The sequence below is a fragment of the Centrocercus urophasianus genome, unplaced genomic scaffold (assembly GCF_019232065.1).
Source record: "Centrocercus urophasianus isolate 14NV4802_14NV808 unplaced genomic scaffold, USGS_Curo_1.0 seq_20, whole genome shotgun sequence".
NCBI lineage: Eukaryota > Metazoa > Chordata > Aves > Galliformes > Phasianidae > Centrocercus > Centrocercus urophasianus.
The window spans coordinates 18,684,114-18,708,393 of record NW_024884756.1 but is presented as its reverse complement, the minus strand read 5'-3'; the positions used below and the strand labels follow the sequence as shown (position 1 = coordinate 18,708,393).

General features: G+C 37.8%; 1 protein-coding gene across 3 annotated transcripts in view; it reads left to right on the top strand.

The window, feature by feature from the left end:
• Positions 1-19,487, top strand: part of CERS6 (ceramide synthase 6) — a 112,832-nt gene extending 93,345 nt beyond the window's left edge. Inside the window, exons 10-12 of one of the 3 annotated variants that reach the window (XR_006169550.1) lie at positions 10,320-10,476; positions 14,123-15,236; positions 16,069-19,487. Coding sequence is in view for 2 of the 3 variants with exons in the window: in XM_042822724.1 (XP_042678658.1) it covers positions 10,320-10,476; positions 14,123-14,284 (319 nt within the window). In the remaining variant the exon portion in view is untranslated. Of the gene's footprint in view, positions 1-10,319; positions 10,477-14,122; positions 15,943-16,068 lie in introns of those variants that run through there. The other 2 variants (XM_042822724.1, XM_042822723.1) reach the window with 2 other exon arrangements.
• The last annotated feature ends 4,793 nt before the right edge of the window (positions 19,488-24,280 follow it).

Here is a 24,280-nt window from a genome sequence, read left to right as displayed (position 1 = left end):
GTCAAAGGCAATGAAGAGGTCTTATGTAAATGCAGAGATGACAAAAAGGATGACTGTGGTGACACAGAAAAAGTCCAAGTCTTGGCCAGCCTGCTCTAGATGACCTTGCCTGAACAGGAATGTTGGACCAGATAATCTGCGGGGATCCCCTCCAACCTCAGTCTTTGTGTGGTTCTACAAGGTGCCTTATGTGTTTATCTGTAGCACTAGCAGAGCAGTTAAACCACTCTCTGTGTTATTTGAAGTTGCAAAGAGAGAACTGCTGACTTTAAATATTGTTATTTAGACACAAACTTTACCAGATCGCTGCTTTGTGCTTGCTTTGAAGACAATTTGAACAATGAAGACTGGATTAATCTTCCTAGGGTGCATGATTTTGAAGGAGGACATTGATCTTGTACATGTTTAACTAGAAGCATCTGGCCAATATGCTTTTTCTCTTGAGATATCTTAAAATCATCAAGGTCAAGATTTTCCCATCCTTTACATCTCTACTGTGGTAGTCAAATTTTTGAAAATCCACGCTTTAACTTTTAACCTGAGACACTGAAAATAACACTGCATTTGTAACCAGAACTGAGATTCATACCCTGTAATGCACACCTCATGCTGTCAGACTTGCAGTCCTGGAAGAGACTACCAGCACAGCATTAAGTTACAGAGCAAGCATAGAGATTTGAGCGCTGCTTTACAGGCATGATGCTTTGTGCTGTTCATCTGGGGCATGTCCATCCATTCCTGTATATACTTGGTACAAGCAGCAGTTCTATAACACTTCTGATTGAACACTGTCTGAATTCTTCTCTAAAGAGTAGCAGTGGCCCAGTGTACTGAAAGCAGGATGAAAATTGTGGTGAGTAGATCTGGGAAAGAGGGACAGAAAAGAGCATTGTGTGGTAGCTTTGGGTATTGTTGTTGACTCCCTTGGTACTGAATACTAGTTTAACGAGAACATCAGATTACAGCTATGGGCAAAGTTAGTTGCTAGGTCGTATAGACAACAAACTTATTTTTACAAGAGTAAAATTTGTTTGACATACTGCCTGTGTAATACCCATATTTTGTTCCTGTGGTAGAAGAATGCATCATAACACTGGAGTGGTTAGGTGGTATCATTCAGAAAAGACTCATAAAATCAGAGAAGGCAGAGGGATTACGTGTAGCTAACAGCAGACAATGTACTCTTGTTTCACAAATAGAATGGTTACACTAGCGATCCCTTTGCCTTTCCTCCTGCTTAGCTGACCAAAGCCATGTTTATCTCATTTGAATCTGTGAACAGTTTAGCCATTCACCTAGTCCTTGTGAATATGAAATGGAACTGTTAGCATTGTATCACTCTGAGTTCCACCTGGAACCTGATGCTGTTCATAACAGTGTTTGACATTTCTGTCTACGTCTTGAAATTGTCATTTACCTGATTTTTATACCCTTTCAGTTAAAAAAAAATAATAAAACAACAACAACAAAAATCCAGCATTTCAGCTTAGGAAATTTGTCTATTTAATAAATGGACAGTGGTGATGGTATTTTTTTTTCCTAACAAAAAAAAGTCCTTGCTTTGAAGCTCATGCAGTCTTTAATATGCTTACCTGCATGACTAAGAAATAAGAGTATCAGGCTCTTTTGAAATCTTATTAAACTATGAATCACAAGTTAGCCCTAAAATACCTTCTAACAGAAAGGAATAAATGGAAAGGTATCTTCAGAGGGTTCTCTTGCTGGAGTGCTAGTTGCAAGGATGCCTCAGTTATAGGGAAGAGAGTATAAGTGTGATGTATATTATTTGTGATTTTTGACACTATCATTTCTCCAAACCAAAGTATCAGTTTACATACACTTAGTGCTTATCCTTACAAACATCCATAATCACAGAGTTTGGAGGCAGTTTCCTAGTTCTTAGCTTAGTGGGAGCATTGCACATGGGAGCCACGGTTAGTAGAAATTAAGTATGGGATGCATGAGCTTGTATCTCCTTTTTCTATCCCCTTTTTCTATGAAGCTGTAGTGCTATCTCTTCATCCCCATTAGCTTGCATGTTGGCAAATTTGAGTCACTGCAGTGGCAGCAAGCCAGAATACATAGTTTTGCTCTCCTTTTCCTTGTTGCTGAATATTCAAAGCAGCAAAATTTGGTGCTTGATTAATATTATATAAATATGCAAATTCCTCTAGCATAAAAACTAAGAGGTAAAAAATAAAATAAATAATTGGTGAGCATGTAATGTGAAAGGAAGGCTGTAATTTATAAGAAAACCTCCCCCACACAGGAAGGCAAATATCCAAGGCAGGGTTCCAACAACGCTGCTTAGGAAGCGCAGGCATGAGCTTGTGCTCCAGCTTTGCACAAGTGCCATTTAATTCTGCATAAAGGTGCTAATAAAGAATTCAGAATGTATCAAATGCTGTTGTCTGAAGGTTGTTTAGCAGCATGGCTAAGATAAAAGAAACAGGCAATTAGGTATATATTTAGCAGTCTTTCTACAGGCATCTGGAGTTCATTTCAGCAATAATTCAAAAACCCCAGGACACTTTCTTCCTCCTGCCACTAAGTGAATGTAGGAGTAAAGCTGCTATTTTCACTGACAAGACATTTTGCTTGTGAAATTCTCCCACTTGTGCATAATCTCTGTTCTAGCAAATTACAACATAAAACATAACTCTACGTAAGTTGAGGGAATATGATGCCTTCTCAAATGATACAGTTGTAAAGAGAATGAAGGCAACCACAAACTGAAGACTTGACAGAAGTGACGTCGAGGTCCTGGTTGGTCTAATGCTGTGGTCATACTGTGCAAAGCTGTTACCTCAAGCTTTTCTTCATTCCATTAAGCCTTGCATGTTCTTTTCCCTAATTCTCAAACACTTTGTTTTGATGCAGTTGCGCATGTGCAGTTTTCTCTCTGTTGATAAAGGAATGGTTTGCTATTTAATGTCATTTTGTTTTTATTTCAGTAGCCTGAAAGGAAAACTCCAAGGGGCTGTAATATTTATTAATCATTTTTTGAAGTGTACAGAGAACAAACGGGCTCTTACATTACAGGAGATGTGGGTCTGAAGAAAGTAATGCGTTACAGCAGCCAAGACTTCCAGTCTTTCTTTGCTTGTTGCAGAATCCTTACTCTGAGAACTGTGAAATTCATGAAGTTTGGGCTGAAGAGGAGTCCCAGAACTACTCTCTTACTGTGCTTATCCTTCCAGAATATATGTGTTGTGTTTTCTTTTTCTGACAGAGCAGTTTGAATAATGCTGTGAAGAGTTCAGTATCTGAAACTGGTTTCACAAGGTGACAGGGTATTTTACAGAGCTTGAGTGGAAAGCAGTTAGTGTGAAGAGAGACATGAGGCTACTATACTCATTTACTGTTTTACAACATGTTGAAGTAGCTACAGAAAGGTGTAACCTTTCAATTGAAAGAAGGAAGGGAAGGCTCCAATGAAAGCAAGCCTGATGCTTACCATGTGGACAGTGCTAAGTTGTGTAAATTCAGATTCCTTCATGATTCTCAGAATAGTACTAGTATGAGGTTATTTTTCACCACTTTTGATTAGTTATAGGAAAACTAGAACAAACCGAGTTGCAGGAAGGTGCCACAATCGAAAGTAAAGGGAGCAGGGTAATGGGGTTTGCATTCATTAGGTCTGTGAAGTGTCAGTGTCACACAGTGTAAATTCATTGGCAAATGTTGTAGAACACCAGTAATTTAACTGTACAAATGTAAGTGAAAGCTTGATTCAAGCTAATTATAAAGAACACAGACATCTTCCTCCTGTCCCCCAAAATCTCATCTAGGTAGATTTGGTGTTAGCCAGGTGCCCTGTTGTTGGCCTCTTCAGACACCCTTGATGCTTCCAAAACATTAGAAGCTGTGAACACAGATAAGAAAACTGCTTTAGCTACGTGGTTGTCTTGTTTAATATTAGTTGGTGCATCTAACTGAATCTCCTGTTTGTGCATCTGTTTGGAAAGATTCTGTCAATAATAATGATAATAATTCTCACTGTTTCAACCTGTCTTTTCATTGACTCAAAAGTGCAGTTACTAAATAGTTGTGTTGTTTTTTTTTTCTCTTTATGACAACAAAAGCTATATTATCACAGGTCTGCCAGTGCTCAGAATAACTACTTGTTTTCTTGTTATTCTTTCATTTTTAAAGTTCATGAAAATACAGTCTGGTTCATGGCTGATTTGTAATTGCCTTTTCATGGCAGTGATTATCCATGAGCCAGACAGGCATAGAATGATCCTTGCTGAGTTAGAATTAACTTCTGTTCACCATGGTGTGCTGCAACAAACTCTAGTTACTTATTACTATCTCTCTTATCTCTGCATGACCGGCTGACTAGCCCTTCCTGAATTTCATCATTAAACAACAGTGTGGGATACAGCCATGTTATTAATGCACACAGTGGGTCTCCAAACAGTGATCCAGTATTGCCAGTTTGCACTGTTCTGTCTCTTTCCTTTTATTATGCAATCTGTTTCTCTCTGAGTGAAATTACAGCTTGAGTTATTAATAGGGCAGCACAGAGCCCCCATCAGTAGCAGCTGCTGAAGAGATTTGCTGAACCTCTGTTTTTTTATGGCCTTGTCTTTTTTTCTAGCTGATTTTGACTGTTTCTGTGCATTTCCTAACATGCAGGGAATTTGAATCATTGTCTTTGATCTGTTTTTCTTTCCCAGCAGATTTTCTATTGTTTGGCCCTTTGAGCATGTGTATGGTGGGAAGGCAGCATGCGGACCCTGACAGAGGCACCCTGCTTCTTTCCTCTGAACATATTGGCAAAACAGAAAGCTCAAACCCACAAGCATCCTACTGCATCAAAACAAGACGTGGGCACTAGCTAAAGCAAGAGTTCTGGTTATTTACTAGGCATGGTGAAAATCTAGGTAACCAGATAAATCCCATCTGCCCAAACCTCATCTAGATTCTGAATGATCAATGTTTTACTTATGATGGCCTTACTGATTCTTACTGGATCCTAAAGCCAGTGAAAACATTTCTATCCTGACCGATATTATGTATAGAGCTGGACAAGCATCTCTAATTGCTCTGCAGTAAAATGAATTACTTTCTTATTACGAAAGTATATTGTTGACACTGTTTTGACCTCATTTTGCTCATCACTGTTTTGACCTCATTTTGCTCATAACGTTGTCCAAAATAATGCACAACCGAGATTGTGGGTAGCAGATATTGAAAGAATAAATTCTTATTTTAATCCAATGTATTTGATTACTGATGTTATTCATGGTGTCAGTGAGTGGATGCTGCAGAAGTAACAGCAAAAATTACACAATATCCTTGTAATTCAGGTGCCCTGTAGTTTCAGCAGGCAACTTACAGCCTATGCACTTAATAGCATTTAATAAAGAGTTTTTGCAAGCTAACTAAAAAACATTTGAAGAAAACACTGACTTCAACTCTTAGCTCTGTAGCAGAATACGTATAATGTCATCCCATCTGCTTTTGACAAAGTGCTACTCGATGATGTCCTTAATAATGCCAAATAATGCCAATTTTATTTCCTCAAGTTGTTTACAGCACTTGTGAACTCAGGATTATGTGAAGCAAAACTGAAGTCTTTGGAATGCTGGGTTAATAGTGATGAGTTTACAGGAAGGCTGTAAGAAATTGAAAGGCTGTGTGTGTCATTCACCACTGCGGCTTTGCAGCATAAATAACAAGAAGTGGCATTTGTTCAGAGTTTCAGTTTTTAAGACTTATGTGTGATCACAACTGGAAAAAAATGAGATGAAAAAGGATTTTATCAGGTCTTCCAAAGTCAGTTCTTATTTTTAGTTTTTGTAGTCTGTGCCCTGTGCCAGTAATAATGACTTCTGTTGTTGGGGCAGGCTGTTCAGTCAGTGTTCTAACTTTCCTTTCTAAAACCTTATTGAAAACAGGACAGAAACAAGTGCTGGGGCACTTCTGTTCAAAATTATTCTCATGAGTGTAAATGTCTCAAGAGAAGGGAAGCAATGTTGGTGATGTTACTGTGTCTAGGCACTTTCTTATATGTTTTGGCTGCTTTCAAGTCAGCTCCTCAAGGCACTGTGACTGAAGAGCACAGTGGCTGAGCTGAGGAGTCTGAACTGAAGGGGTGACTCAGCAACAGCAGTCATCTGAAGTCCTCCAAAATTGCGTTGTTTGCAGGAAGGAGGGGAAAAGAGGCTGGCCATGATTTTTATCTGGAGACAGATGAGATAAAAATTTGACCCAGTTTTTGGGCTGCTTTCTTCAAGAAAGACATTGAGACTCTGCAGCATGTCCAAAGAAAGGCAACAAAGCTATGAACAGTCTGTAACAGGAGTCTTATGAGAAACAACTGAGGAAACTGAGATTATTTAGTACGGAGAAGAGGAGGCTCAGGGCAGACCTTATTGCTCTCTACAACAACCGGAAAGAAGGTTATGGTGAGGTGGGAGTCATTCTCTTCTCCCAGGTAACAGTGATAGGATAAGAAGGAATAGCTGTATGTTGCACCAGGTAATGTTCAGGTTGGATATTAGAAAAAAACTTGTTCCTAGAGTGAAGCATTGGAACAGGCTGCCCAGGGAAGTGGTGGTGTCAGTGTCCCTAGAAGTTTTCAGAACAAGGCACTGAGCAATGTGGATTAGTGGGTGTGATGGTGATGCGTTGATGTTGGACTAGATGATCCTAGTGGTCTTTTCCAACCTTAATGATATTATAATTTTTAAATATAATCCATGATGTTTTCACCATTTATTTGAAAGATAAGTCACTGATAGATGCTACCATCGCACTTTTTGAAGCATGGATTTAAAAATGATACTGTTGCTACAGGGACAGGTTCTCAGTAAAAAATAAAATAAGGAATTCAGAGTGCAGTACTCCTATTACTGATGGTATGTAAGCCACTTGAAGGGCAAGAGGTGTCTGGCAGAGGGGCGGCTGTGGCTGTTTTATGAGTTTTGAACAAGTCCAATTTAGTTCCTGCATTGAAGAAAGTTTGGATCATCTTTTCTCCTGAAATGTTTGCTGTGCCACGTAGCTGAACTCAACACAGTGTGTCTGCGCTCCAAAAGTAAGAATATTCCTCCCACACAGGTACTGCATTTACTTAACTGAAAGAGGCATCAGAAAGGCTTTTATTTTCTGATAGCTTGTGCTGCAAAAATAGAAAACAGTCCTATGTAGTTACATTAAGAGCCTTTCTATTTAGAGAATACTATGAACTCCAGGCAAAGGGATCTTGAAATATATTTTCTGTTGCTTGTATAAAAATTTTATGTGCTTGAAATTTCTCAGATTTGGAAGTTTCATTCTGAGCAAAAGTCATTTCCCTCTGCTGTGTGCTGTAATCCACAGGTCTTCATGCAAGCATTTTGCCAGGATATGTTACTGGTAAAAAATTTTGCTGAGTATAATCATGTTCAGCTAGGAAATTTGAATTCTTTTCATATCGTAATGTCTACTGAAACACTGTCCTGAGGTTTGAGCTTGGATTGTGAAGATTTCTCTGACCTTGTATTCTTTTTTTTTTTTCTTCTATCCACAAGGATAGAAATACTGATATTCACGCTAGTGCAAGATCAGTTAATGGGCAGTAGCTGTTGATGAGAAGATATTGAGTAAAGAGAAAAGCACAGCTGAACATAGGACAGTGACAGCTTGATCAGAATGGTATCTTGTACAGTATGTCAAACATGAATAATTTCCTGTCTGTAGCAGCATTTTTTTTTAAGCAATTGGAAATCTTATTGATCTACACAGGATTTAAAATAATATGATCTCAGGGTTGGGGATGTGATTTCTGCAAAAAGGTACTGTTGCTGCTTAGTGTCAGAGCAGAAGCCACCTGTCTGCACTGCATCTGAGCTTGTATGAGCAGTCAGACCTCAGCTGACTTGAATGTTTTCTGGTGTGACACTGGAATGGATGAACAGAACTCCGCATGATCGTAGGATCATAGAATGGCTTGGGTTGTAAGGGAGCTCAGATTATCCAGTTCCAACTCTCTGCCAAGCTGAAACTCAGAAGAGTGAGAAGTTGGTGGTACAACCTTTACATACTGGATTTCCTATAATTAAATATTTAGCTGTACTGCAGCTTGAGAATTCTGGGATATGTAGTTGCTGTAGTCCAGTTTTTCTTGAACTTAATGGCTGTTTTACTTGTCATTTTATACCCTTCTTGGGTAAAATGTTGGGTAGCTTGTTTAAGGTCATGCATGCAGAAACGCCTATTAGATCACCTATTGTGTGTAAAGTTAGCTTAGCATTGTTAGTGCAAGTAACTGGGGCAGCCTGGGATTTGAAGGCCTATTGTATTTCTATGAAGGTCTAAATAACAGTGATAAACCTTGACTACTGATGAACTGTAGACAGTATATCCTGTGGCTGGCCAACATGTGCGTGTGTGTACTTTCATGCTCTTAGTGTTACAGTGTAGTCCGTAGTGGTTTATAAACAAGCCCATTAATTTAAGTTAATTAACATGCTCCATCATCTTTGTGAGACAGACAAGCATTGATACTTTATATACATCCTTAACAATACGTAAACTGGGTGAAGGAACTTGAGAATTTCTTGGATCATACAGTAAGTTAATAGAAATACAGAATCTAGGCCTCTGACTCTTTGATCTCTGGTCTTAGCCACTATTTAGTATGTATAATGCAAAATAAGCTAATACATTTGTTATACTTTTTCCACTATAGTAGCAGCATGCCTTTCATTCTGCTCATTGCATGTGCAGTCTGCCGTGCACTGGGCAATGTTGCAGAAGTTAAGGCAACTTGTATTAGCACTCGTTTCAGCTGCACAGTTTCTGCTTCTTTTGAACATGATAATAATGCCCAGCATGGCAGTAACCCTGCTATGCTTCATTCTGCAGTGTTTATCATGAATTTTCCACCTGCCCGGAACTACTCTTTTCACATGGCCTTCTTTCTTGTCTTCTCTTATTTGTCTAAAATCCTTTTGGAAGCAAACAGCAGATTTTGCCAATTCTCAGATGAATTTAAACATGCATTTTACTCTTCCACCTCTCCAACTCTTTCTTTATCTCTTCTTCCTTCACCTCCCTTTCCTTGTTTCATCCCAAGTGTATGACAGGTGATCAACTTACCAAGAATTATTTTCTGCTATCCAAGACTTGTGCCCATTAAGTTGCTGGGAGGGAGCATCATCTTGTCTGAGTCAGCAGATAAGCAACGTGGGCGTGTTGCGGATAGCCTCCTGAGTACTGCTTATTCAGCTAGAGAAGTTAGATGGTGATTGTTTAGTTGTTTCTGAAAATATGTTAATTTTGTTCTGAACATTAAATTAGAGCAGTACAGTAAATGCAGAACTGTTTTGCTTCAGCTACAAGACATTTTTCCAATGTCTACTCCATAAACATAAAGCATTCTGAAAACACAACTGTATATAAGGTTATAAGATCCTTTCATTAAATTATGAATCATACATGTATCTTAACTTAATAAAGCAAAAATATAAAGCTAAAATATTTATTATGAAATGCCTTACATACGACAAGGCCAGAGTGTTAGAAATTGCTACCTGATTTGTGGTCGATGCTATTCATATATATATATAAATCATTATGCTGTACTCTAACTTAAATGTGTGTATACATACTTATTATTGCTTGGATTGATTTTAATGTTTTTGGAACGGACTGTAGCTGTGGCAAGTGTGATTATTTAAAAAGTAGAGCTCGGTGTCCCTAGCATTTCAAAAGTGAGCTCTGCTGTCCTGAATCCTTGCAAGACCTCAGTTACGTCCCTTTTGCATTCAGACAAAGCATGTCGGTTGCCATCTAGTGACTATAGGCAGGTAGCTAATTCATACAGCTATTCCCTGGAGAGGTTGCAGATCCCTATTGCAGCCTGGGAATGTGTTTTGAAGAACATGGTACTAGTGCTTGGAAGTTGCATGCAAAGTAACAGTCCCCATGTATGCCACTTCTTTCATGTTGGTAGTACACAGGTACCAAACCATGTCTGGAGGAAGTAGAGATGAAAAAAAGTTTAAGGAATTAAGCAATCATTGTTATTAATGAGCATTTTGGTTATTTAAGACAGCTGACACCTGCCAGCTTTATAAAAGAAGAAATGCATGCTGAGAATCTTTCTTTCCTGTATGTAATGTCTCTTAAGTGACATTAAGCACTATAAGCCAAATTTTGGTGGTGATTCTCTCTAGAGACACCAAGTCACTGCTGCTGTAAGATGCAACTATATGGATAGATCCCATCTAATCTGTATTTGTCATCTTGATTTAGAAAGCGCATCCTTTGAGATTGCTGGCTTTAAAAAAGTGTAATGATTTTTCTGTCCCTTTCTCTTCTAGGATATTAAACACTACATTATTTGAACTGTATGAAGCTCTGGGCAATTTTCCTGCCTTGTGGGTCTTCAACGTGCTGCTTGTGGTTCTTCAAATTCTGCACTGTTTTTGGTCTTATCTAATAATAAAGGCAGCCTACAAAGCCATTTCAAAAGGCAAGGTAAGACAGCATTGATAGACTTCTGTTACTATTTTAACTGTTTCAGTATCAGTACGTGGTCACTTTTGGGGTACTTTTTCTTTTTGAACCCTAATACATTACTAAACATGCCAGTTCTGTTTTTCTTCTTCATGCTGGTTAGAAAACTGTTGGCTTCCCAGCTGACAGTGATAATAATAATAATACAAACTGAAATTCTTCTGCTTTTGCTTGTGGCAAGGTTACAAACCACAACCTCTTTTGTTTTTTAGTATTTATGAGACTCTGGGAAGGACCAGAGGATCCCCCCCAGCAAGACTGCTTGAGATAAAATGTAATATCTTGTTAGCATTGTTACATTTGATGGGGAGATGTAATTCAGAAAAAATGCTAACCTCATTCCACTTTGTGTGCACTTTGTCTGCGGAAACAACACTTGTATTTAGACTATGAATGTTATGCCTAAGGATTGTCTAAAGTACAGTGTACTCTGTCCTTAAGGACTAGAGCTCATACGTAATTATTTTAGATGTGTAACCACTCCCAAATGAAATAGGAACTGTTCTGTAGATAACTGCTTTCTTTGAATGTACTTCAGAACTTGGCCTGTTGTTTTGCACCCTCTCTTACTCTGCTTGTCTATCCTGTCCCTTGTGCTGCATTGGAAGGCTGGAAAGTGGAACCCCTTGCATGTAAGTTTCTTTACATTCACTATGCAAAAGATACATTCTGCAAAATACTGGAGTGTTTGTTGTTGCTTTTGTTTTTGTTCTGCAGTTTCTGTCTGATTTATTTATTTATTTATTTATTTTTATTCATCGCTTGTATTTAGATATTTGAAGGAAGGCTGTCTTTTAAGGCTGTTTTTACTTCTTGTCTGTGCATCACCTAATATTCATAGTATCTTGGTGTTACAACCATTTTTGTACATAAATATTGGCAGGATAACAGCTACTCTGGTACCATTCAGAAGGCATACATGAGAATATACGTCCTCTGCCTTGTAGTTCAACCAAGGAAATTTAGGTTGTACAAAAGCAGAGTCAGACACTTGCAGCAAGATAGTGACCATGTTAAAACTGCCTATACATTAATCTAGGACTCTTTCTCTAGATCTTAACATTCTTATTCATTTGCAACCACATCCTCTCAGTTTCTATGGTAAAATAAGCAGTGCTATCACAGTGCATAATGTATTACTGTTACCCACCTTTGAAACAGCCCAGCGATTTATTATCACTAAATTTGTAAGTACTCCTGATAATCTGTTTCTTACTCTCTTTTATGCTTCAGAGTTTTTTAAACCTATATATATTTTTTTTTTAAACACCCTCTTCAGGAATTACTCCAGTTGATTATTTTGGAGATAAATAAAGAGAATTAGGTACTGATTCAATATAGATTCATACCAAGGTTTAAGTGCAAAGACCTTGGTATGTTACTTTCTACATATTTTTTAAGTGGCTACATCATAGGATTTCCTTTTGATTAACTGGCTTTTGAGTATACCCTACCAGAATATTTAACAGCAAATCTACTATATTAAGAGAACTCAAATGATGGTAGAATTTTCAGGTGATCAATCTCCCCTCACTTGATCTAATGTACATCTCACTGAACCAATTCTCTTTTGTCTGATAAAGGTGTAATTCTAAGTGTATTTCTATATCTGCAACAGCTGTAATATAAAAGTTGCTGTATATGAGAGAGACTAAAGTAGTCTGTTAATTGAAGCTGTGTAGTATGGTGTGGAATTTCCAAGCACAGCTGAAGTCCAATTTCACAGATGCCAGAATTGTGACGCTGCTAGACATTGACACTAAAATCCAGCTATACAGGTATAAGGAAATATATATATACACCTGTATATATACCATATATAGCTGGTATATATATATTCCATATACTGTATAGCTGGATTATAGTGTCAATAGGTGTGTGTTTTCTTTTTTCCTCCGCTGGCAAACAGTGGTGTTGCTCAGGTTTATGATATAAGGTCAGTAGCAGCGCTGGGAACCCCAAAGGGAAACAGTCATTTCTGAAGCAACAACTAGACAAAAGAATTGCCTCCAGGGCTTTCTGGAATAGAGAAGAATTACTGTAATTAAAAATTATGTTAAGTGATATTCCCTGCTATGTGGTTGTTTTGATTTCTTTGGGGAAAAGTCTTGCCATGTGTTTTCTAATTCTTGTGTCCATTCACTGTTGTAAAGTCTACTGTAACGGTCAGATGTGGTGATCTATACAGTATTGGTAGATGCTGACAGAATTAGGAATCTCAGCTATACAAACAGGGATACAAACAGGAGTGGAAAGCTGCATATTTAAGCTTGCAGGCGACTTCAACTTCATGCCTCTTTCTGTTCATCTGATATAATTCTACCATTTTTATAGATTTTCAAGCCCACACTGGATAGAGATCTGTGATAAACTCTTACCTTATTGCTAACACTGCTTTGAGCAGGAGTTTAGGCATAGACTTCCCAAGGTCTCTTCTGACCTGAATTATGGGCAGTTATTGGGAATTATATGAGACACTGGCTGTGCCATTGTTACCACCTGGGGGAAAAAAAGAAAAACTGAAAAACCCCAAACCCTTAAGAATTGAGCAGGCAGGGCTTTTTCTTTGCAGGATTTTCTTTTCTGTTCTCCTTTTTCCTCTCCTTATCATGCCTGTTGTTTTCTTCTGCACTTCTTGTCCCCCCTCTTTTACTTGTTTCGGGTGCAAAGTCAACTCAGGGATTCTGAAGGGACCTAGTGTTCAGCTCTCAAACTTAATGATCTTCACTTATGACCCTCAACGAGCTCTACTGAAGAGAAGAGTAGACCCTTTAGCCTATGGAGTAGAATTTATAAAGTAAATAAGTATAAATTGACAGGAATTAAGTTCAGCTGGGAATTAGCAGAAAATCATTAGCAGTTAAAGCCAGTGTGTTTTTGAAGCAGCTTTCAAATGGAAAAATTTTGCAGATGATTGAACTTGCTCAATTGCTTGTGTGGTTCCTGTGATAGGAACTCGACTGTCCTGTGTTTCCAACCACCATTCTCATCATTTCTCTAAGATCAGACTGCAGTTACCTGGTTCAGTGAGCTATGTTTAGGCTAATACTTCCACCTTCTACTGCCAGCCCACAGCACATTTCTTGTGAGCTGTATAGTCTCTAGAGAATGACTTAGGAAGTGAAGGGAAAGAGGTTAGTGTGAATATTTTGCTTTTATCCTGACATTATCAAGTCAAAGAGAAGTACCCCAAGGGAAGCATAGGAATCCCTGTACCAGTGATGAGCTTACCGATGTATTGAAGACATAGAAAATAAGGTTGTAGTGGGAGGGCAAAGAGAAGGGGACTAGGCTGAACTAGGGAGTTTGAATTGTTGCTTCCTTTAATAGGTACCAGCCTTTGCCTTGATCACTGTGCTCTTCCCTCGAGATATTACCTTGAATGCATCAGTGCAAAGTTCTTACCTTGCCTCTACTCACAAAGAGTGTATGTACTAGCAGCTGTGTTTGAAGGGAGTTCTAGGCAGGAGGAGAAATGTGCCAGATCTGATACCATTTTCAAATCTCCAACTGAAAACTGTTCGAGTTCTCTGATTCCAGCTTGCATCAAAAAGCTCCATTCTTTCCTTAAAATTGTCTACTGCTTGTTTTTTCTCAAATTCTACAGGTAACAAAGGATGACCGAAGTGACATTGAGTCAAGCTCAGATGAGGAAGAAACAGTACCTCGTTCAAAGACCCTGCACAGTACTATCACCACTAATGGGACTGGTGGTGTCAATGGGACAAATGGGTATCTTACTGGTAGCACATGCTCAGAGGAGCATTAATCTTTGAGTGTCACAAGACATAAACAGGATGAACTGTTTGCTACTGTAAGTAAATTAGAAGTTGTGAATGCTGTTTCTTCATATATCTCAGCATAAAAAAAATTAGGAGTATCGAAGCATTCTGATAGTGCACTGCCATACTCCCTGTTTGTGAATGAAGACGACACATCATTCTGTATACGTAGGTAGGCATGCTGTATGTGTATGTAATTGACACAATGGGAGCAGTATTTTCACTTGTACCATATTTGAAATATTATTTATTCTGTATTCTTTCTGGGAACTTCTGGACAAAAGGGAACATCTATTCTCAAACTTTATCTCTTGGGATTCTCAGTGGTGGAGAGTATCACGCTCTGATCTCTTTTGTCCATTCCTGTTGCTTTTGCTGAGTCTGCTATAAATAATAGCTGCTTTATTTGTTACTTACAAAAGATAGAACATAGCTTTGCAGATTCTAGATCTGCTTCAGATATTTTTGTTACTTTGTGTTTTAAAGTGCTGGTTTTGAAACTGCCTATCGAATCACACTGGCCATTCCTCCAATATAAAGTTTTAAAAGACTGGATTTATATGTTGAATGCTAGGTAATATGATCAATTAGCAATTAGGGAAAAAAGAACCATTGTGATTGTGGAAATGTTACTTTAGAATAACCTAAAATTCAGAATTGGTGGTTAATTGCATTAGGAGTAGTTTTGATTAGTTGTGCAAATGTCCAGAAGCATTGATGTCAGCAGTTAGGATGCACTCATTCTTGCCTTTTATTTTTCCTTGCAATTTTTGACATCTATTATGACAATCAGCTTTTTACACAGATTCCATGTTGAAAGTGCACCATTGTGAATCCAGAACTCACTCCTGAAACTCTTCCAAGCTCATAAAGATGAGAGCAGAGATTGAAAAAAGCAGCAGATGAAGTCATTGCTTCCTTGGACACAGTTTATTCTAGGTATCGTTCTTAGAGACATTGCCACTTTTTTAGTAGGCTGAAGAGAGAAAAGACAGAATGCCATACATTACTAGAAGTAGTTTAAATGCATGCAAACTTCAGCAAAATTCACTTAATATAATTCTTAACATAAAACTTTGAAGGTTCAGCACTATTCTATCACTTTTATAAATAAAATTAAGACTGTCTGCTAAATAATTTTGCTCTCCTGTTTCATCAAAGATATATAAACTGTGTTCCGAAGAAGACAAAATAATACCCCAAATAGGTATTATTTTAACATGATATACTCACTTGTTCCTAGATCAGAGTTTGATATAGGATGCTAAGGATCATAAAAATCTTGCAGGACATTTTTCTGTGATTTGTGATAGCAGTGCCAAAAGTAGGCAAGGTTCTTGGGCAACAGACTCTATGCAACATACTGTTCAACAGTATTGTGTATGTGTACACAGAACCAATGTGCTTATAGACCAAAGACATATATATATAAAAGAAAAAAAAAGAAAAAAATATGGAAGGAAGGAATAAACCAGGAAAAAAAAATCTAACGGCATGTCTTCTGTATTGAAAGGGACTGGAATGCTGCTTTCAGCAGAAAGTCTAGTCCGGGAAATATTTTTTTATTCCTTCTACCTATGCAAAATGGTAAAATAAAGATGGTTTCTGGCATCATAATACATGTTTAAAGACTCTATTGTATACAGAGTCCACTGAAGAAAGTTTAGTTGCCACTTCTCTCTTTTTTTTTGGGGGGGGGGGGGGGGGGGAAAAGCTTTGTTCTATTCCACCTGTGAGTCTTGAAAACTTCTGAAACTTTTATTACTCATAGGCACCGTTTGCACATTAGCAAAAGACACGCTGAAAGTAAGGACAGAGTAGTATGAATGAAAATCGTACCACCTCTTAGTAGAAAACAAAGGTAAGAAAACAAAAAAGTTCTAAATCATGGGAGAAAAAATGTCAGTTTTGCTACTTATGCAGCATTCTTTATTATTCAGCAGTTTCATAGTTTGTATGTCCCTGAGCATATCTGAAGGAGAAAGGAAGTCTTATTTAAATCTCCCTCTCCTCTAAAAGCTTCTTTGCCTCTAATTTTTTTTCATCTGTCTTCTGTGCCTCTGATTTTAATGCAAGTAACACATATGAAGATAGCATGTAATACAGATGAAGATACCGTGATTGCAATAGAAGCTATCCCATCCACAGTATTTGAATTGCCACTGTTTAAGAATTATTATTAAGATTATGCTAAGGTTTTAAAACAAAATGATCTTGGGATTTATTGAATACGTGTTATTAGTTCTGAAATCTGACTTGCTAATTGACCTGGTCATTGAGAATAACAGTATCATAGAATAACCAGAGTTAGAATAGACCCACAGGGATCATTTAGTCCAGCTCCTGGCTCCACACAGGACCACCCACAATTCAATCCCTATGTCTAAGAATCTTGACTAAATGTTCCTTGAATTCTGGCCACATGAGATTGTGACCACTGCTCCACGGGAGATTGTTCCAGTGCCAACCAGCCTCTGGTGAATAGGCCTGAACATGCTTCCTTCATGATGTTCATTTCTATCTCTACTGGATTTCCCTTTTGCAAAGATAGTTACAAAACTGGCATTCTGGCAAATATTTTGTCTTATATGGGGGCAGAATGTTGCTCTAAATTGTCAGTGTACATTTATATTATTGTAACATCTTTGATATCTGGACAGAAAACAGTTCCCATTAACAATCTCCAAACAAGAGGCAGGTAACGTTGGTCCCTGTTGATCCTCACCAGCTCTTTTGTATAGTATTGAGTCAGACCTACAGTCAGTGTTACAAACGCAGTTGACTAGCTGCCTCTGGCTTAGTGTATCCCCATTGTTAAATAATGTAACTTGGATTGAAACTTGGATTGAAATTGGTTTGAATTCTAAATTAAGTTGTATCTGTTATGCACTAAAGCATGTAAATACTTACTGTGGTTCATCTGACCTCCAGTAACTTATCTCCTATAAAACAGGCTTTTCGAAGTCTATTCATAGCAGCTTAGAATAAGTATAAATATGTCTAGAAAATAGGCAGAGTAACAGGGTCAAAAGGCATGTTTGTGAAAATGGGGTGAGAGCAAAGAAGCTTCAAGTACTTAACTAAACTTTGCTAAACAATTTTTGATGGAGATTCATATAATTTTTTATCTGTCCTTACTGAAAATGACCAGGTGTTTTAGTGATTATACTTGGCAGCGTGCTTTGATTCATTGCTTTGGCCAATGGATGTCAAAACTTTGGCCTCATCTTCCAGACAATATCACACACTTGTTTCCTTTTCAGTTGAATTTGTTTGCTTCTTTGCTGAAGAGGTTTGTAAGGTGCTTTTGGAGGCTGTTACATATGTAAAGGATAATCACGCATATTCCTGAAAATGTATTAAAGTGATTCGCATGGCTCATGGTAAATGCGATATCTTAAAAGGTTATGTATATTCATACCTTCTGTAGAATTTAGAAATGAGGGTTTGTATTCTGTAACCTTTTTGTCTTCAACCTTTATGCTCTCTTTCTATAGTACAGTACACGACACAGTGGTTAAGATGTTGAAGTAGAAAAATGAGGAAGTGATGTGTAGAGTTTGTTAGTAAATGGTAGGAATTTTTCTTCTTTCCTTAGCCAGTCCAGAGTATATTAAAATAAATTCAGGTCTCCCTTTGCTTACTGCTTTTCATATTGTCATGTTTTGTACCAGAAAAAAATATATATATTGGTTTTTTTTCTTAAGAAAACAAAACAAACGCAAACACTTAAACATTGCAGAAAATGGAAGAAATATCTAATGAAACAACAATGGTGAACGCTGGAGTGATTTGGGTCTTGACTGTTGTTAAATAGTTCTAGTTCTATAATACCAAAGTGTCCCATGCTGTTTCCTTGTTGCCATTTTGTATTTTTTCTATGCGTTATTTAATTCCAGCAGAGCTGAAACAGGTGTCACAGCTTCAGATATGTTCAGCTCCTGTTTCAGATTGGGACCATTCTGTATGATTGCTGATGCCAAATCCTTTTTCTGAGATCCGAGTACATGCACAAAAGCTTTGCTTACAGTAAAATAATTCTTGTCTTAAATCTGTGTCTGTTTTGAATGAAAATCACTTCACAGTTCTGAATGGACCATGATGGCAAATGCTGTTACTCTGCAGCAAATGTCAGTGATCAACTAAGAAGCATAATGCCTGTTATGTTCATCTTTTCATTAGCTCAGCCTTCCGTATTCTCAGATAAATATGGGCTAACATTGGTTTTCTATAGTTGATGCTTTGGTATTTTTTTAATCTATTTGCTACAACCCATTTTTGTATGTCTCCTACTTGTCTACTACTTGTGACATTTGTTGTAAGAGAAGCTGTTGAATACTTTTTATCCTTCCTGTAATGTAAAACCTGTTAGGCCTAACTTCAGTGTTCTGCAAACTACAGTTGCCTTTAAACCATAAAGAAAAACCAATTTGTATTACTTGTTTTGATGGGTTTGATTTGGAGCAGGGATCTAATGGGAACTTCAGGAAGACAACCTTATTCTTTATTTCTTTTCTTTTTGGAAAACATTTATGGAAGTTTGGAAAAGTGACATATGTGTGTAGCCTTTAAATTGTAAAGATTTCTGACTGCAGTTGCAATGAAAACACAATGTTTGAATGTGTCTGTACAGAATTCTGTTTTTGAAATTGCTTTCAATTTGAAAAATAGATGAAAAGGCTATGAAATGATGTTTTGCAGCTGACAGTGATTACAGTGATTATATATGAGATGGAAAAAAAAAAAAGAAAAAAAAAAGATTCTTATCTAACCTAAAATGATCTATGTAATTAAAGACATTTTATAGCTTCTGTTGAGCTTCATCTTCTGGTAGTCCCAGGATTTAAGTTTCATAGATAAGCTCTCATGTTGTACTGTGCATGTTGACTGCCTGTTGCAAGTCAGGGTTAGAGTGAGGCAGATGACACTACTTCAGCTGTGTTTTCATTACAATCTGGTGCTTGAGCAACTCTTTCAGAAATGCAACGATATGTAGGAACTCCACAGTCCCAGACACAGTGATGTGCTAGCTAGCTGAAAGTCCTTTTATGTACAGCTGTTGCGTAGAAATTTGGGAGTTATTTTGAGTTTGACTCAGTTTGTTTTTTTCATTGTTTCTTTTTATATTATGGACAATAAGTATTCCTCATGAAGTCTCTGGAATCAATTAATATTGTGGGTTATTTTAGTTTGGAGACACTTTCATAATAAACATAAATATTAGGAATGTACTGTCAGTTGCCTTCTTTCGCATGACATGCAAACAAGTTTTCCTTTGTTTTGACTCATAGTCTGGTATCCCCACTGCAGATGCCAGCATTTTTAGGACAAACCAAATGTGTCTTTGCAGCCCTTGTCACTGTGGTATTGTCTGGTATTTCTTGGTTGAGATGGTTTATATCAGTAAGTGTTAGAAGAGCAAGTTCTCTCTGTGAAAAAGAGACATTTTGCAAGGATTTCAAATATAAAATCCTGGAAGTTATCATTTCTGAATGTCCAGCTTTACTCGCTTCAGAAGAGCTGTCTTTTTCTCAGTCTAGATGGACTTCATAGATGGAGTTTTATAAAAATGGATGTTCTTTTGTATGTTTCAGGTTAGACGGTCAGTTGGTAAAGCAGCAATTCTAGTGTACTTAGTTGGAATTTCTTTCATATGCTCACAGTTGTAGAGTTTAGAAGATACCACCATCAGGCAGCCTGTGGTGCAGCACTAGAACACTATGAGGAACTACTTTAATGATGAGATGCATAGAAACACTCATACAACTTCAGAAGAAAAATTAGGTAACGTTTTTGCAAAACAGAAGTACCAGTTATATAGGAATATTCACACATCAGGTGGAAGTTTTTCTTCTGGAAGACAATTAAGTCTGGAGATTTACACTGTATTTCAAGAACTAATTACTGCAGTTGTTAATATGTCACCATGGTAATATGTAGAAAAAAAATCTTGCAGATTTAGCATATCATTTAAATTCTTGTTAATTTAAGAGATGTACTGGAAGATTTAGTTATTTGGGAATTTATCCAGTTATATGCTTAATGTCTTTTTCTTCCTGTTCCGTATGTACCACTCAACTTACATAGCACAGGTAACAGCAAGTGTGTACAGAAAATGGTTCAGAATAGCATATTAAAAAGCAAGCAAGAAAGAAAACAACAAGAATTTCTTGGTGTTCTGCCTTCAAGTCTGTAAAAATCTGCAAAAGCAGTGTGGTGGTTCTCAGAAGAATGCAGGAGGTCTGTGCTGCTTCAGAAGAGCTAAAACAGTGGCTGCCCACAGAGGTTGCTGTTTGTGAGTTTCCTGCAGGACAGGAGGTGAGTGGAAGGAATCCAGATATGTAAATGTGCTCAAATTTCAATGTGACTCAGTAGTTCATCACACTGTGATGGGCAGAACCTGGGAGCATGCATAGAGGGATTTTCTGCTCTGCACCATCAGTTCAGACTTTTCTAGTGCAGGTGGAGGGTTGCTGTTTCCCTAACTCATGCTGATGTTTTTTTGGTGCTCTTTTGTTGTTCTGCATGATGTTATTTGCACCCTTTATCTTATTTTACACTGCTTATCTTTGTCAGTATGTTGCCTCTGAAGTGTAGTTCACAAAAGAGAATGCCAATTTGTGCTCAGGTACAGAGGAGCCCTGGATGATTTTAATGTGATTATCACATTTTTTCAGAGATCCTATGTTTATTTTATTGGGGAATTTTAAAGTATAAACACACCCTTTATTAAAAAGTGTAAGACATATCAAATGAATAATGCTATGAGTAGTGAGAATGAAATTAGAATGCATGTTGGGCTAATTTAAGTGTCAGAATTCTTACTAGTGATTGAACATTCCCTCTGCACTCTCAAAGCCATTGCCCAGTGAAAACTTAAGTGCTAAGCAGCTGCCTTTAAGTTTGATAATACTAAACCTTTCTGTGCAAGGCAAATGCAAATTAATTCTGCAAACGAGATTATTTTATTTTTGCACGTGTTCTGTGAAGCTTAGCTATGCATATGTTAGAGGGGCAGAGGCTTAGCACTAGAGAATAGCTGGCTTTCCCTAGTTAGTTGGTGCTGGTCCGTTGGAGGAGTCACAATATTTGCTTTGCTTTGCACAAAGGAAACAAGTGAGGCTGGCTGTAGGAGGCAGCCCGTGCTTGTGGAAACCATTGAAGAACATTGTGAAAATATGCTTTAGAAAGTAGTATGCTAGTAATATGCTAATAGAAGAAAAGCACAGAAAGATTTTCTTGGAAGGTCCTACTGTCATGAAATTCAGAGTTAATGTTCAGTGTGAGACACTATGGATTTCCACATAAAACAGACTGCAGAAACCCCTAAGATTAGGTACGCTGGCAAAATAAACAGATGGAGGTAAAGTGTTCTGAGGGAAGAGTAACCCTACAGGTGCAGAGACAGTGGGAGAAAAAATTGAAAATAAATAGAGCTGACAAAAATTTTGGAACATTAAGCACAGCAAATTGGACTAGAGCTTGTATTGTTAGATGTCAGGAGAAAAAACTGCCAGTGCAGTTGTGAGACAATCTGAAAAGGTAACGTTCAGCAGGAAAGATGACTGTCTCCTCTGTACAGCTTGAGTGCTGATGGTCTCAGTAGCCTTCTTGATTCAGAGATATCAGAGCAGCCATCAAAAGACTGATTAATATATTTTAAAATAGGTAATACTTCGAACACTGCATTTTACATGCAAAATCAAAAAACAGAGGCATTGTAGCAGACTCTTCAGAGTCGCGTTAGGCCTGAAAGTAAGGACTATCTGCACTCAAATGAGTGTTCAAATAAATAATAATTTTCTCAAAGTTAGAGTTTTGAGTCTACAGTATTTTAGCATAAATGAATTGTTCAAAATGCCTTAAAAATAGAAGAGATTCCTCCACACACCCCATTACTGGGAGTCAGCTTCCTCAGTTTTCAGTTCAGTGAGGCATCTAAGCACACAGCTCACCTCCTCCCTGATTAGTAGTCATATAGACACATTTCAGTTGCCTTGATGTCACTGACGAGTTGTGCAGCTGAAACTGTAATCAGTGTAGACATAAAATAGAGCTGACATTACTGTTTCTTGGAGTATTATACTCCATAGCAATCTGCACAGAAATGACGACCAGATCTGACCACCTGCTTAGACTGATTATTCATCTGGGGGCTCTGCTTGTGAGAGGTGATGACCCAGTAAGTCAAAAACCCCATAAATAGGAGAGGTCCAGGAAAAACAGATTCCTGCCTTGCTGAAATTCCCAGGGTATCTGCCTGTGGCCACTGAGATTGCTGACAGTTAAATCTTTAAAATGTCTGTGTGCTACTCTTGCAACCAGCACAAAACAGAGCTTTTGTGCCATATTTAAGCCAATTTTTGCAGTCTTCCCACTTAAATATCAATAATTAAGAAATCCTGAAATCAGGAGAGAAATTCTGATCTTTCCTAACCAAAATTGCATCAACACTCTTCTGTGTCTACCAAACTAATAGTTTTCAGTCCAATTTCTGCATTCATTTGGAAGATTACGTCCCCTTTTAACTCCAAGCGACAGTCATGTTAATTACTGCTGCTCTCTTAAGGTATCTTTGAAAGAGCTGCAGAAGGGTTTGCTATTTTCTGATTGTATTGGCCTAATCTCTCATCTGTGTAATTTTAATCTAATTTAATTCAGCCAAATACTGACCCTGCTATAGCTGCCAACATCGAAGCATCTTGGATTACATGCTGTGCACTCTCTGATCAGAGAAATAAGATCAGCAGTGTTTGCTACTAGGACTTTTGAATTGTTTTCACAAAACAAGGATCCGTTAATTCAGTTAAGGTTCCTTTGGTGCCTTCTGTGCTATAATCACTCCCCTTTCTTCTTTCTTTATTCAGTTTTCCTTCCTCATATATGGATTTCCTGTTTTGTACCAAACAGTAAGGTTGAGAAATTTCAGTTGAAGGAAATTTCAGCTGGACCAGCCGAGGCAGAAAAACTGATATTCTTACATAAATTGCAAGAACATTGACTGCAAATTCGGTATTCTTGATTTGTTGCAGTGCCACTAGTAGAGTACTTAGTGAAGGTGGTGCCTGCAGTCCCAGACTGTCAGAACCATGGGCTAAATCCTGAGAAGTCTGGAGCCTAAAATGACAGATAATTGCTGCAGAGTTGCAGATGACAGCATTGAGGACTGCGTGTCAGAAGCGATTTACCTTTCCTGTAGAAGCAGGATTTTATCAGATGGCTTGTCTGTCTATGCGCAAAGTATAGGATAATACAGGCTGGTAAGTCATGCTAATGGTGGCTAATGTTAAAATAACAGAATAATCAGTTTGCTGCCTTGTCTTTGCATTAATGGGTCTGTGTCGGACTTGGAATTAGACATGCAAGCTTGTTAGCTTCATTTGGAAGAGCAAGTATTAGTTACTTATCTGTTCTTATTTTTAATAGATGACATAATCACTTATTTAATAGGTAGTACACCACTCACAAGGTCTCCTCTCTATCACTTCTGTGTTCTCCTTGCTTAGCCAAAAAGTTGATGTATGCAGTCTGGTCTTAAATGCCTGAAATCTTTTTGGTAATGGCCTTTGGTTTTAAGTAAATAGAACACACTTCTAAGTAAGTCAAAGCAATAGCAACAAATAATTGGTATTTGTTTAACAGGCCTCTTTCTCTGCTGAGACAGTTATTCCAGCTGAAGCTCTGGTGCAGAAGATACAGGATACTGAAGAACTGGGCCCATGATGCAGTACTTGGTGCAAAAGAGTTTGTTGAGCCAAGTCAGCCAACGTGCATGTTTCCTTACCAAAAAGTGAGTCAATAGCAATTAGCATTGTTCAACACACTGTGATCTGAGAAAAGGGAAATTGGATTAACACTAATTGCATCTTATTTCAATTCATCATTTCGGTGTACAGACACTTTAAAATATACATAAGGCCATATGAAAAACAGCGTGCACTTACATGATTAAACATTATAACATCCCTAAAAATGTATCAGAA